This window comes from Marmota monax, unplaced genomic scaffold (genome assembly GCF_021218885.2).
Source record: "Marmota monax isolate L192 unplaced genomic scaffold, Marmota_monax_Labrador192_F-V1.1 WCK01_AAM20220418_F8-fsc00059, whole genome shotgun sequence".
NCBI lineage: Eukaryota > Metazoa > Chordata > Mammalia > Rodentia > Sciuridae > Marmota > Marmota monax.
Window position 1 is genome coordinate 6,523,974 of NW_026693595.1, and position 14,625 is coordinate 6,538,598.

Here is a 14,625-nt window from a genome sequence, read left to right on the forward strand (position 1 = left end):
GCCCTCAGCAGGACCCGGACCGAGACACAGTTTCCGCGGGCTCCCAGCCCCGGTCCAGGGAAGTTCCGGGAGCCGGAACTCGGCCGCTCCGTGCTCGGTGTAAGCTCCTATAAGTGTAGGCTCCAAGAAGCAGCCCCCGCGGGCTCAGTTCCGGGAGCCGGAATTCGGCCGCCTAGTGTTTGGTGTATGCTCTGATAGTAGCAGGGTCCAAGAAGCAGCCTCCGCGGGCTCCGCAGCCCTGAGCCAGGGCGGTTCCGGGACGGTTCCGGGAGCCGGAACTCGGCCGCTCTGTGCTCGGTGTAAGCTCCTATAAGTGTAAGCTCCAAGAAGCAGTCCCCGCGGGCTCAGTTCCGGGAGCCGGAACTCGGCCTCTTGGTGTTTCGTGTTTGCTCTGATATTAGCAGGGTCCAAGAAGCAGCCTCCGCAGGCTCCGCAGCCCGGAGCCAGGGCGGTTCCGGGACGGCTCCGGGAGCCGGGACTCGGCCGCCCCGCGCTCCGTGTTCACTCCGATAAGATCAGATTTTAAGAAGCCCCCAGGCGCTGAACCCTAGCAATCTGTCTGCAAGCCGCAGGCGAATTGCAGCCTGAAATTACCTGTTCTACGGCTGAATGAGCTGCGGTCAGTCAAAAACAGGTGTGGTGACGTCAGTTTACCAACATGGTGGCTGCTGGCCTCCTCTGTGGTCTGACCGGTGTGGAGAACCGAGATGGACCGCTTCCTTCCCCGTCTCGAACCCAGAATTCAGCCCTGAGTGCGGTGCTTGCGCGTCTGGCAGAAACTGCAGCGCTGTAACCCTGCGTCTCTATCCCAGCGCGCCTTGCAGACTCCAGCCGCGGGGCGATTCGCTGAATAAGCAGTTTTACCCTCCGTGCGACAAACCTCTCGCGTTTGAGTCCCCGTAGCCGATCCTCATGCGATGGAAATCCTTCCTCCAGGTTCCGGCGCACCCCACTATTGCTGGAAATTCCCAACAAGATATCCTTCAGCCGTCCTGACTTGTCACACTCCCACACAGTGAAGCAGCACACGGGGGTAATGCACTCCCCTTGCCGCCATCTTCTCCGGAACTGAGCATTTCTTACAGGCAGGGTTTAGCTCCATTCTAAGTGGGACGTGGAGACACTAATATGACTCCAAGGAAAGCAATCAGAATGAGGAAAGATCTGGAAACAGTGCCCAAGTCTTCATGACCCACAAAGAGACAGGACAGTTGAGTGGCTAGGCTCATGCAGGTGGCTCGACATTGGGGAGAGAGTCAGTTCATGTTTTCCAGTTATGTGCCTGAGCAAGTACTAACTCTAACTCTGTTCTCATCTGGAAAATGGGGCAGGCTTTTGTAATGTCCTGTGAAAATACAGTGTGAAAAATGCACTGGGATCCCTCCTTATCTCTGTCTTCATGCCTGTGATTATTATTATTTTCTAAAAAAAATTTGGCAGTACTAGGGATTAAACCAGGGGTGCTTTAACACTGAACTATGTGCTTCCAGCCCTCTTTATCTTTTGAGAAAGGGTCTCACTTAGTTGCCTAAGCTGGCGTCGAACTTGCAATCCTCCTGCCTCAGCCTCCTGAGCAGCTGGGATTATAGGTGTGCACCACAGCCCTAGCTCATATGATTATTTTTATAATGCTAGTTATATGGAAGTAATTGGAATTGTTTAGTCCACAGGAGAGAAGATTGGAAAAAGGACATGGAAAAGGTTCTGAAGGGCTATTATGTAGCAGAGGGAGCAAAGTTATTTTTAGTTTGACTAAAATATGGCCTTTGCAGGAAGGCACATTTCACATCAATAAAAGACACTTTGTGAAAGAAATGCTCAAGAACAACCAGGCTATCCTGCCAGGTATTGGGGCTCCTTGTCACAGGAATGACTGATGCTGGGTGTCCATAGCACTAGAGTTTGAGGGGAAAGGGCTGCTCCAGGTGGGAGGTTGTTTGGATCAGATGCCTGAGTTCTCTTCCATCTCTATGATGTCAGGAAAATTAGCAAAGGGCTCAGGCTTTGGAGTCCTGAAAAAATGGATGAAACCAGCAACTGCATAGAATAACATCAGAAAAAAATTTTAGGAAGGATCCAATGGGTACAAAATACCAAGCTTATTTGCCTAGAGAAGATAATCCTCAGCATTTTACTCATTATATTAGTTTCCTAGGGCAGAATCACAGACTGGTGACTTAAACAAGAGAAATGAAGTATGTCCTACAGTTCTGGAGGCTGGGAGTTCAAGGTGTCAGCTGTGTTGGTTCCTTCTGAGGCCTCTCTTCCTGTAGATGGCATTTTCTCACAGTACATTTCCATGTTTTTTTCTACTCTTAATACGTCTGTGTCCTTATTTATTTTATCTTTTTGGTACTGGGGATTGAACCTATGGGCTCTTAACCACTGAGCCACATCCCCAGCCCTTTTTATTTTTTATTTGGAGACAGGGTCTCACAAGGTTGCTTAGGACCTTACTAGGTTGCTAAAACTGGCTTTGAACTTGCAATCCTCCTGCCTAAGCCTCCCAAGTCGCCAGGCTTATGGGCATGTGCCACTGTGCTCCATCTAATCTCTTCTTTTTAATTTTTTAAAGGGTGGGTGTTACTGGGGATTTAACCCAGCAGCAATTTACCACTGAGCTACATCACGAGCCCTTTTTATTTTTTAAGTTGAAGCAGGGTCCTTGCTAAGTTGCTTAGGGCCTCAATAAATTATTGAAGCTGTCTTTGAACTTGCAATGTCTTGCCTCAGCCACCTGACCACTAGGATCACAGGCGGGCGCCACCATGCTGGCATAATCTTTTCTTATAAGGACATCAGTCATGGATGAAGGACCACCCCAATGATTTCATTTAACCCCAGTTACCTCTTTAAAGACTGTTTTAAGTATCTTCAGGGGATTAGTTCCAGGATCCCCTTTCAGATGCCAAAATCCATAGATGAATGAGTTCATCATAGAAAATGCAAATATTGAATTTGCATATAATCAATGCACTTTATTTGTTTATTTATTTATTTTTGTGCCAGAGATTTAACTGAGGGGCTTTAACCACTGAGCCATGTCCCTAGCCCTTTTAAAATATCTTATTTAGAGCCAGGACCTCGCTGAGTTGCTTAGGACCTTGCTAAGTTGCTGGCTTTGAACTTGAGATCCTCCTGCCTCAGCCTTCCAAGTCACTGGGATTATAGGCCTGTGCCACCACACCTGGCTCAGTGCATGTTAAGTCATCTCTAGATTGCTTATACTACCTTATACAATGTGGATGCTATGTAAATAGTTATTATACTGTGTTGCATAGATAATAATGACAAGAACAAAAAAGAGTATGTGTTCAATACAGAGACAGTTTTTCCTTTCTGAATATTTTCCATCTGTAATTGGTTAATTTTTGTAGATGTGGAACCCACAGATAAGGAGGTCAATATTCTGAGATATTAGGGTTTTTGTTTTGTTTTTGTACCAGGAGTTGAACCCAGGGACACTTTACTGCTGAGCTACATCTCCAGTCCTTTTATTTTTTATTTTGGGACAGGATCTCACTGAGTTTCTTAGGGCCTGGCTAAGTTGCTGAGGCTGGCCTCAAACTTGGAATCATCCTGCCTAAACTTCCCCAGTTGCTGAGATTGCAGGCATAGGCCACCAAAATCAGCATTCTGAAGTATGGAGTTTGGACTTCCACGTAAGCCTTTGGGGGAGGGGAGATACAGCCCAGCCCATAACACTGAGCGTGGACAAGGGACTTAATCTTTGAGTAGTGGGAATTGTCACCCACATGATTTCTAAACAGTGTCCTGTCTCAATTCCCTTCTCCTAGGTGAGCGTCCCTTTCCCTGCACGTGGCCAGACTGCCTTAAAAAGTTCTCCCGCTCAGACGAGCTGACCCGCCACTACCGGACCCACACTGGGGAAAAGCAGTTCCGCTGTCCACTGTGTGAGAAGCGCTTCATGAGGAGTGACCATCTCACAAAGCACGCCCGGCGTCACACTGAGTTCCACCCCAGCATGATCAAGCGATCGAAAAAGGCGCTGGCCAACCCCTTGTGAGGTGCTACCCATGGCAGCCAGGGAGGGATGGACCCCAGAGGACAAGACAACTCCCAGGACACAGACGGACACATGGAAACAAGCCCCAGAAGAGGCTTGCTGACAGCAGGAGGTCACTGCTCTTTGGTCAATATTCTGATTTTTTCTCTCCCTATATTGTTTTTTAAAAGCACATGGTAGCCTCAGATCAAAGTGAACACTTGTCCCCTTGCAGAGACAACTTGGGAACCGTCTCTGACTGCTGGAGGGAGGCATATGCTTTTGTTTTTTTTTCTCCTTTAGGTTTTTTTTGGGGGGTGGGGGAGGGAGGGGGCAAGGCCAAGACTGGGGTAGAATTTTAAAGATTCACACTGGTGTACATATGTCTGACTGGGTGAGTTGACCTGTGGCACTACACAGCAATTCTCTGGGCCCTTGATGCTTGCTGTCTCTCTGAATTGTTTTCTTACCTTTTAATGTAATGACAAGTGTGCTTCAGTTTGTTTAGCAAAACCACTCTCTTGAATCACGTTAACTTTTGAGATTAAAAAAGAAACTCCATAGCACAGCTGTCTTTATGCAAGCAAGAACACATCTACTCCAGCATGATCCGCCATCTAAAGACTCGAAAACAAAAAAGTTCCTTACAGTCAATGGGTAAGCAAAGTCCGAATTTAATAAGACCAACCTTGGGCAGGTCGCACCAAGTACGGAACTTTTCAGCCTTGCTTTGTATGAATTGTACTTTTTGAACATAAGCTGCACTTTTATTTTCTAATGCAGAGGATGAATAAGTTAAACACATGCTTTGAGGATAGAAGCAGACATTCTGTTTGGCACCATGTTATAATCTGCTTATTTTACAGTATACACGTTTCCCTAAGAAATCATGGCAGCGATGTGAGGGCAGAATATACACAACACATGCTGAAGGAGGAGGGTAGCATTTAAAAAGATACAAAAAAAGAAGAAAAAAAAACAAAGAACCAACAGAATTTTAACTCTATTAACTTGTCCAAATTTTCCTATCCTTTTAGTTAACATCATCTAGCTGTACCATGATGCCACTGAGAGAAAGAACTTTGGACCCTGTTCAGTGTCATTTGAGTGGGTGCTTAACAGTCACTAGGTCTAGAGGGGGGAAAGGTTTGGTGGTCTCCTTCCCATGTTCCTACAAATCTCCCACTATCAGGTGCAAGAGTTATGTAAAAGGAAAGAGAGCTGAAGTATTAAAAAAAAAATTACCCTATACGTAGTGAGTGTCAAGGGAAAATACCACCTTGGTTTCAGAGGAGTCTCTGCTAAATAGTCCCTTTTGGAGAACGCAGGCAAATGAAATGTGTGTGAATGAAATCACATCACTGTACCTTTACATCATTAGCCTCACCACTATATATCTTATATCTAGGTGTCTACAACTGGCCTAAACCACTACATCCATACTATGCCATTTACTGAAAACTTAAGTTTGGCTTTTAATGGCCAGAGAAATAAACTTGAGTTTTCATAGTTAAAAACAAAACAAACAAAAAAAAACAACAAAAAACAAAAAAATAAAAAAAATTAAAAAAAAAATAAACCTCAAATGAGGGGAGTCAGCAGTGATCATGGTGGAAATGTTTACATTTTTTTTTTCTTCAGAAATAACACTCTGGCGATTTTATCTGATATTTAAAACGGGGCGCTATGGTGCACTCTAGTTTATCCATGTGCTATCAAATGTGCTGCGTAGACGCAGTGAGTGAGCTCGGTATTTCACCCAGCACATGCTCGTTCCCGGTTCAGATTCAGGGGTGCTCCTGCGGCGGGCACGGGTCACGGCTGACTCCCACTTCCAATACAACAGCCATCACTAGCACGGTGTTTTTCTGTTTAACCAACGTAGCTGTATTAGTGGTTCTATCAAGAGAACTGCTTTTAACATTAGGGACTGGGAGCAGTCCATGGGCTAAAAAGGAAAGTGTTTTCTCACGAGAAAACACGTCAGGAAAAATAAAGAACACTTTCTACCTCTGTTTCAGATTTTTGAAACGCTTATTTTAAACCAAATTTTAATTTCTGTGTCCAAAATAAGTTTTAAGGACATCTGTTCTTCCATACGAAATAGGTCAGGCTGCCTATTTCTTACTGAGCTCATGGGAAGGCTCTGCTTAGGATACCCAGCACGCGCCTTTGAATGAGTGAGGAGTTTGGGGGTTGCCTAGCAACTTGCTAACTTGTAAAAACTCAGCTTTCCCTAGCAGAAAGAAATGAAGGAAAACAAAGTCAAGCCAGTGAAAGACAATCTTTCTAGTTTCAGGAGTAAATCTATATATGGCTTTCGTCAAGCATTTCGACGGATATAAATGCAGCAACTTGTTTAAAAAAGATGCACAATTTACTTCCCCAAAAAAAAGTTGCTACTTGCCTTTTGAAGTTGTTGACAGACACACATTTGATATTCTCTTATATGTCATAGTAACGTAATGTATAAACTCAAGGCTTTTTATTCTTTGTGATAAATCCTGTTTTACGATGTCACAAAACAGGAACCAGCATTCTAATTAGATTTACTATATCAAGATGTGGTTCAAATAGGACTACTAGAGTTCGTTGAACACTAAAACTATGAAACAATTACTTTTTATATTAAAAAGACCATGGATTTAACTTATGAAAATCCAAATGCAGGATAGTAATTTTTGTTTACTTTTTTAACCAAACTGAATTTTTGAAAGAGTATCGCAGGTGTTAAAAAGAAAGAAAAAGCTGTTTTATCTAACACTGTAAGTAGTTGTCATATTCTGGAAAATTTAATAGTTTTAGAGTTAAGATATCTCCTCTCCTTGGTTAGGGAAGAAGAAAGCCCTTCACCATTGTGGAATGATGCCCTGGCTTTAAGCTCCATATCATGCTTCTTTTGAGAATTATATTTGGTAGTTATAATTACAGAAACAAATTAGCTTCGTCAGTTTGCAGATAGATTTAGCATAGTACTCATCACTTTGAGTAGATAGAGATGTTCTTTCACAACGGATGAATGGTCTGTAACACTGTAAAATACTGATCTCTACAACTGTTTAATCAGTTTTATTTTTGTACAGTATTAGTGACCTAAGTTATTTTGCTGTCCCGTTTTTGTAAATCAAATGAAATTATAAAAGAGGATTCTGACAGTAGGTATTTTGTACATATGTATATATGTTGTCCAAATAAAAGTAATAAATGAAAACGATTGAACTGTCCCTGCCATTATGTGTTATAAAACAGACGCATTTCACCATAATGGAAGTCACTTCGTTAACCACACAGGATTTTTTCATGAATACAAGGTGATGCTACTCTGTCACTTTTGACACATGCTGTATTTGTGTAGACTTGTGTGTATTTACTTTAAAAAAAAAATTTAGAGTATTGTAGTTATACATAATAGTAGGGTTCATTTTGACTTTTTTTGGGTACTGGGGATTGAACTCAGGGGTACTCGATCACTGAGCTACATCCACAGCCCTATTTTGCATTTTATTTAGAGAGATGGTCTCACCGAGTTGCTTAGCGCCTCACCACTGCTGAGGCCAGCTTTGAACTTGCGATCCTCCCGAGCTGGCCATTTTAACATTCATAAATTCATATAAGGTGATTTTCTCAATTTCAATCCCTAATACCATAGCCCTTCCCTCCCCTGTATATGTATTCTTTACAGACATTTCGAGGAGGCAGAGAGAATGGAGGCCACTATTTATATTTTGTGATTAATCACTTAAAGAGGCTTTTCAAGCTTGTAACTCTGTGAAGGTATATCAGGAACTGGTCAAAGGTTTTTGTTTTTGTTTTGTTTGCAATACTGGGGACCGAACCCTGGGGCATATAACCACTTAGCTATTTTTTATTTTGAGACAGGGCCTTGTTAAAGTTGCTGAGGGTCTTGCTAAGTTGCCCAGGCTAGCCTCAAACTTTTGTTCCTCCTGCCTCAGCTTCTCAAGTTGCTGGGATTAATTTAATGCAAAAATAACTGGGTCAAACAGCAGGAGATTATTTTATTATATTGGCTATGTTGTATGAAGACATAAAAATGACTACTAAGGTTCCATCAAAATACATAAAGCAAATATATATGTATGTATATATGTATGTGTACTTACATATATATCTATAGATATACATATACCAGATATTTTTATATCTATATAGATATATAGATATAAATATACACAAAGGATTTTATAAAAATCAGCTTTAACTTCCCTGAAAGAGGGGATTTTTATAAAAATACGTATTTTAAAAATATGCATCAAGGTTGTACAAAAACAATATAAGACTTAAAACAACATATTAAAGCTACACATTCTCTGATCACCAGGCAATAAAGTGAACAATTAACAAAAAAGAATAATTTTTAAAACTAAAAATGCTTTCTTAAAATAATTCTTAGATCAAAGAGAAAAATACAAACTATTGTCAGAGTTTAAAACAGAAAAAAACTATATTCAAAATATGCCCTAAAGCCAGAATAGAGAAAAACTCAGAGCCTCATGTTTTTCTACATTCTTATGAATATGAAAAAATAAAAGTAAGCCAAGCAATGACTTCAAGAAGCCACAAAATGAACAAATCCAGAAAGAGCATGAAGAAATTTTTAGAAAATGGGACTGACATACAAACCTAAGAAGTAGAACTTTGAAAAGACCTATAAAATAGACACTGTCTTGTTAAAGCCAAACAAGAAAATGAGAAATTTAAATACGTGCTATTATGAATGAAGAGAGTTATAACCATAGGTACAATAGGCTAATAATTTTGGACACCTTAATAAAATGACTCCTGGGAGAACAATTTTGATAACTAAAACAGTTGTATAGACTAAAAATCTTTTTAAAAAGTTGACAAATAGCCAGGCCTGGTGGCTCACACCTGTAATTTCAGCAACTCAGGAGGCTGAGGCAGGAGGATCACAAGTTCAAAGCTAGCTCAGCAACTCAGCAAGACCCTGTCTCTAGATAAAATATTTTAAAAGGGCTGGGGATGTGCCAATATTTTCTTCATTTTAAACTGAAATGTTAGAATGTGGTAGGAGGTTAGTTTAACTCTGATTTACAAGAGAATAACTAGAAAAATATATAAATTAAAAAGCTATCCCCCCTCTTGATATGTATCCAAAAATCTAACATTAGCATAGTATAGAGACACAACCTCATCAACGTTTAGCAGCACAATTCACAATAGACAAACTATGGAACCAGCCTAGGTACTCATCAATAATCAAATGGATAAAGAAAGGTGGTATATATGCACAACAGAGTTTTACTCAGCCATAAAGAAGAATGATATTATGGCATTTGCTGGCAAATGGATGGAAATGAAGAGCATCATGCTAAGTGAAATAAGCCAGACTCAGAAAGTCATGGGTTGAATGTTTTCTTTCTCTCATATGTGGAAGCTAGGCCAAAATAATGGGGGGGGAAAGGAGCAGGGGATATCCTATGAAAACAGAAGAGAGATCAGTGGAGTAGAGGAAGGGAACTGAGGGAGAGGGAGGAGAGACAGGAAAAGGGAGGAGTGGTGGAATGAATCCAATCAAATTTTCCTATGTACATATATTAAGATACCACAGTGAATTTTTGCCTTTATGTGTGTCCATAATGCACTGATTTTAAAAAACTATAAATAAACAGAAGAATAATCACTAGAGAAAAGGGAACAGGAATGAGGTACGAGGGGAGGGAAAGAAGAAACACTGGGGACTGAACTGAAGCAAATTACATTTCATGTTTGTATAATTATGAGAAAATGAACCCCAATATTCTGTATATCTATAATGAACTCATAAAATTGGGAGAGAAAAAAAAAAGCAATGTGGGGAAATTTGCTTTCCAGAAATTATTAGTCCATTTTGAAGACATAAAAATGTGTGAGAATTTTTATGTTCTAGAAGAGTAACATCACAAATCAATCGGGAAAGCATCTGTGATCTAATAAAAGATTATCTAGAAAAAAATCAATACTATATACCAAAACAAATCCTACACGCATATAAGATATAAGTAAGCAGAATTCAGTGGTGCACTCCTGTAATACCAGTGGCTCTGGAGGCTGAAGCAGGAGGATGGCAAGTTCAAAGCCATCTTCAGCAAAAGCGAGGTGCTAAGCAACTCAGTGAGACTCTGTATTTAATATTATAAAATACTAAACGGGGCTGGGGATGTGGCTCTGGTCGAGTGCCTCTGAGTTCAATCCCCACTATCCACCCCACCAAAAAAAAAAAAAAAGAAGATATAAGTAAAACAATAAAAACATTTAAAGAAAATATGGGTGAAGATACATAATTCATAATTTGGGGAAGAACTCAAATATACACACCAAATTTTGTCTATGGTTGTTTTGTTTGCTTTTAGGGACATTTTGCACAACAGACATTTTCCAAAATGACAAAGAAACATGTTATATTTAGTGTAAAAAAATATATAGTGTTGATCCATTTTAAAACATACAGGGCTGGGGATGTGGCTCAAGCGGTAGCGCGCTCGCCTGGCATGCGTGCAGCCCGGGTTTGATCCTCAGCACCACATACAAACGATGTTGTGTTTGCCAAAAACTAAAAATAAATATTAAAAAAATTCTCTCTTTCTCTCTCTCTTTAAAAAAAATATATATGTGCTTTTTTTTTTTTAAAGGCTAGAAGGATTTCAAGGATCTTTCACAAGAATGTTAGCCATTATTGTCTTGATGCATAAGTGGAGGGATAATTTTTAATTTGTTCATTATCTGTATTGTGCTAAAGTTTCTGCAAAATGAATGTAGACTGTATTTGTAAAAAATGGTAAAGAGAAAGGAAATTCCGAGTCCACCTGAATGCTATCTATTAATAGTGGAATAAAACATCTAGCTTTTGTGTGAGGGCTAACTTGTTACATGGTCTGAAGGCTTAATTAAACCAGGTTTGCTAATCATCTACCTCTGGACTGGTGTCCCACTACAGGTAGACTGGCCAGCAGGACACACCCAGAAGTCAGTCTGGGTTGATTTGAGGTGTCTGCTATGGCTGCTCCCTAGCAGAGCCACAGATTCTTAAGTTCTCTCATCAGTTCTCTGGTGCAGGTAGCCTCTGTTGACCTTGGCATTGAAATACTTGCTTCTCCTGTTACAACTCCACCCCAAAAGTTGAGCGCAGCCTTTTCTCCTGTCCGTCATAGTGAACTCAGTTCATCCTAGGTCAAGTCACTATATTTAGGGTTTTGTTGAAAATACTGACCTATGTTCCAATGTAGCTGAGTACCAGTTCTAGGCATCCAGCTAAGTCTACCTAATATCTCTGAGGCTGTTTCCTCTTCTTTGAAAAGAAAAGTGTGTATGTAATATCTCATAGCATCCTTAAGACTAGTAAACCAACAAGCTATATAAACCTGGTGAAGCACTGGGTTTTCAACAAATTCTGCTCTTTTCATCTCTTATTCTTAGAGTAAACGTGGCCCTCAATTAATAATGAGTTACAACCCCTTTTCTCCCTTTTGAGTGAGTCCAGTGTTCTTACATTTTTTTTGACCCAGGATTGAATCCAGGGTCACTTAACCACCAAGCCACATCCCCAGCCTTATCTATCTATCTATCTATCTATCTATCTATCTATCTATCTATCTATCTGACACAGGGTAAAGTGCTGGCTTTGAATTTGCAATTCTCCTGCCTTGGCCTTCCAAATCACTGGGATTACAGGCCTGTGCCACCGTGCCCAGCTTTGTGTATGGAAATGAGCTGGAGGCGGAGAGAGGTTGGTGTCTGCAAATTATGGTCCTGGGTCAAATCTGATCAAGTCTGTTTCTGTAGGGCCAGGGAGCTGAGATTGATCTTTACAATATTAGATGGTTGAAGAAATGAAATAGTAGAGTTATATGTCAAATACATGAAGAAAATATAAAATTCAGATGTCAGTATTCATAAAGTTTTACTCACTCATACATTTACATATCATCTATGGGTACAGTCACACTACAAGGACAGGTGACCAATTGTGACAGGGACTATAGTGCCCTTTATAGAAAGTTTGCAACCTCGGCTATCTATTTCTTAGGTATTTCTTGAAGGTCAACCTAAAAGTAAGGTGTTGTTCGTTCAACTGCATTTTTAAATTAAACAAAATAATGTCACTTGAAGGCTTTTTTTGGTGGTGGTGGGGTACTGGGGATTGAATCCAGTTTCACTGAGTTATATTCTCAGCTATTCTTATTGTTTGTTTGTTTGTTTATTTATTTATTTATTTTTTAATTGTGGACTGGAGATTAAACCCAGGGACACACTATCACTATTCTACATCTTGGTGCCCTGCCCCCACCCCCCATTTCTTTTTATTTTTTTTTATTTATGTACACCAAGTTTACTATCAACTATCAATTATCAAGAGGACTTTGATATTTACAAAAAAATACATAAATATGATCAACCTGGATATCATTTCTTTTTAAAGACAGGGACTTGCTAATTTGCCAAGGCCGGCTTCAAACCAGAGATCTTCCTGCATCAACCTCCCAAATCACTGAGATTACAGGCATGCACCATTCTGCCCCATGGAAGGTTTTTTTAAAAAATATTTTTTAGTTGTAGTTGGACACAATATCTTTATTTATTTATTTATATGTGGTGCTGAGGATCAAACCCGGGGCCTCACATGTGCTAGGTGCTAGGTGAGCGAGCGCTCTACCGCTGAGCCAGAGCCACAGCCCCAGCCCAATCTTTTTTTTTTTTTTGGTGCTGGGGATTGAACCCAGGCAGGTACTTGAGCATGCTGGGCAAGCACTCTACCAACTGAGCCATATCCCTAGCCCATGGAAGGCTTTATTGTCTTAACTTTTGAGATGTCCATTCCCATCACTTCCTCCAACCTCGGTGGAGTCTCTAATGGGTTTGAATCCACAGGCAGGGCACATCTCAGCTGCACATTTCAGCTGTGGGACAGACTAGCATTTAGGGTTAAGCTTTTAGGTTAAATATCTCTCTTTTAAAGTAATTATCACTTCAGATTTGTTTTTATTTTAAATTTGAATGACATTAGTCAGCAATCTCTTTGTCATTCACCACACTTATTATTTAATGATAGATAAACATCTGAAAAGATGCTGTGTTAAAGGGACCTTGTGCTCCTTTGTCATGTATGAATTTCTGAGAAGTGTACCCACCTTCACTTTCTCATTTATTGTAGGTACATAAGGTGTTCGGAGACTAACAGCAAGCATTCAGCTCACAGCTTCGAAAACAATGTGGGGAACAGGGACAGCAGAGTCTCTTGGGTGGATCCACTGCACAAAGTTCTTTGGGTTTTTTTTTTTTTCTTTCTTCCTTTCCCCTCTGATAATGAGAATTTGGGTGGAGACTCTCAGCAACTCAGTCAGCCTTGCCTGCATAGATCAGGTTTACTCAAAGCTTAAATAATTGGAGGGCAAATCCATTACATGATTTTTTTTCTATAAAAGTAAAGATCTTTATTAAATGCAGCTAGCACTAAACAAGCAGTGCACAAGAGAACAGGGCCAGAGCCACAGAAGTAGAAGGGCACCTCCCCACGTGTTTGAAAGATGATCACCACCAAACCAAACTTGAGTTTGCTTATTCTGAGAGAGACCTTATGTTCTCTGGCTGTCTCAGAGAAGGCAGAGCTTGCAGGTTTCCTTCTGAGGTCAGCTCTGTATAACCACATCTACCCAGCCTTAGAGCATGCTTGCTTTCTGTCAATTCTAGGAAAACACATAAGCTCATACATCTTTGCATTTTTCTAGCTGCAAATGATCCCAACGCCTCAGCTTTTTCCTATTTTCCTAAAGCAGCAAGATTCCAGCCCTTTCTACTCCACCTCAATTCCTTTGGTTTTGGAGCCTTATATGCGCTCACAGATTTTATCCCCTTGCCTAGGCCAGACTCTTTACCCGTTTGCATAATTAAATATACATTTGACAAACCAGAGCTGTTCTAAAATAGACAGGGGTCTCCCTAGAGAGGAAGTGCTAAATTGTTTATAGTGTCTTTCAAGCTTTTTTCATTTCCTAGGATGCATTTAGTAATTTCATTACGACGTATTTATGCTGTCCAAGAATTCAACTACTCTCCTCCATTTTTAAGGGAGACAAGGATAAGTGCATTTTAAATGACTCATTTCTTCATGTTTCTGAGTGGAGATCAGCATCAATGTGCAACCTACTATTCTTAAGTGCCTCTGATAATAGCTAAAAATATGTTTTCTTTTCCACATATTTTATTTATTTATGTTTTTGCAGTGCTACGGATTAAACTTTGAGCTTCACACATGCTAGGTAATTGCTCAACCTAGGTACATACATCCTTAGCCCTCCTCCTCCTTCCCTTCTTTTTTGAGACAGGGTCTTAAATGATCCTCCTGCCTCAGCCTCCCTAGCCACTGGGATTATAGGTGTGTGCCACTGTGGCCATCTTAAAGTGACTTAAAAAAGATTTGATTGTAGATGGACACAATACTTTATTTTTATAATACACAATACTTTATTTTTATGTGACTTTAAAGGATTGTAAATTGTCTTCTTTGTTTCTAAGTTGTCTTAGGTAATTAGTTAAGGCATCCTAAACACTCATTTGCTATCACAATACATTGAAACACCAATTAGCCTCCGAGGAATTTACCT

At 40.4% G+C, this 14,625-nt stretch overlaps 1 protein-coding gene across 2 annotated transcripts in view; it reads left to right on the top strand.

Moving 5' to 3' along the window:
- Positions 1-7,220, top strand: part of Klf9 (KLF transcription factor 9) — a 35,712-nt gene extending 28,492 nt beyond the window's left edge. The window contains exon 3 of one of the 2 annotated variants that reach the window (XM_058584025.1): positions 3,798-3,928. Coding sequence is in view for 1 of the 2 variants with exons in the window: in XM_046459385.2 (XP_046315341.1) it covers positions 3,798-4,027 (230 nt within the window). In the remaining variant the exon portion in view is untranslated. Of the gene's footprint in view, positions 1-3,797 lie in introns of both variants that reach the window. The other variant, XM_046459385.2, reaches the window with a different exon arrangement.
- Positions 7,221-14,625: the final 7,405 nt, after the last annotated feature.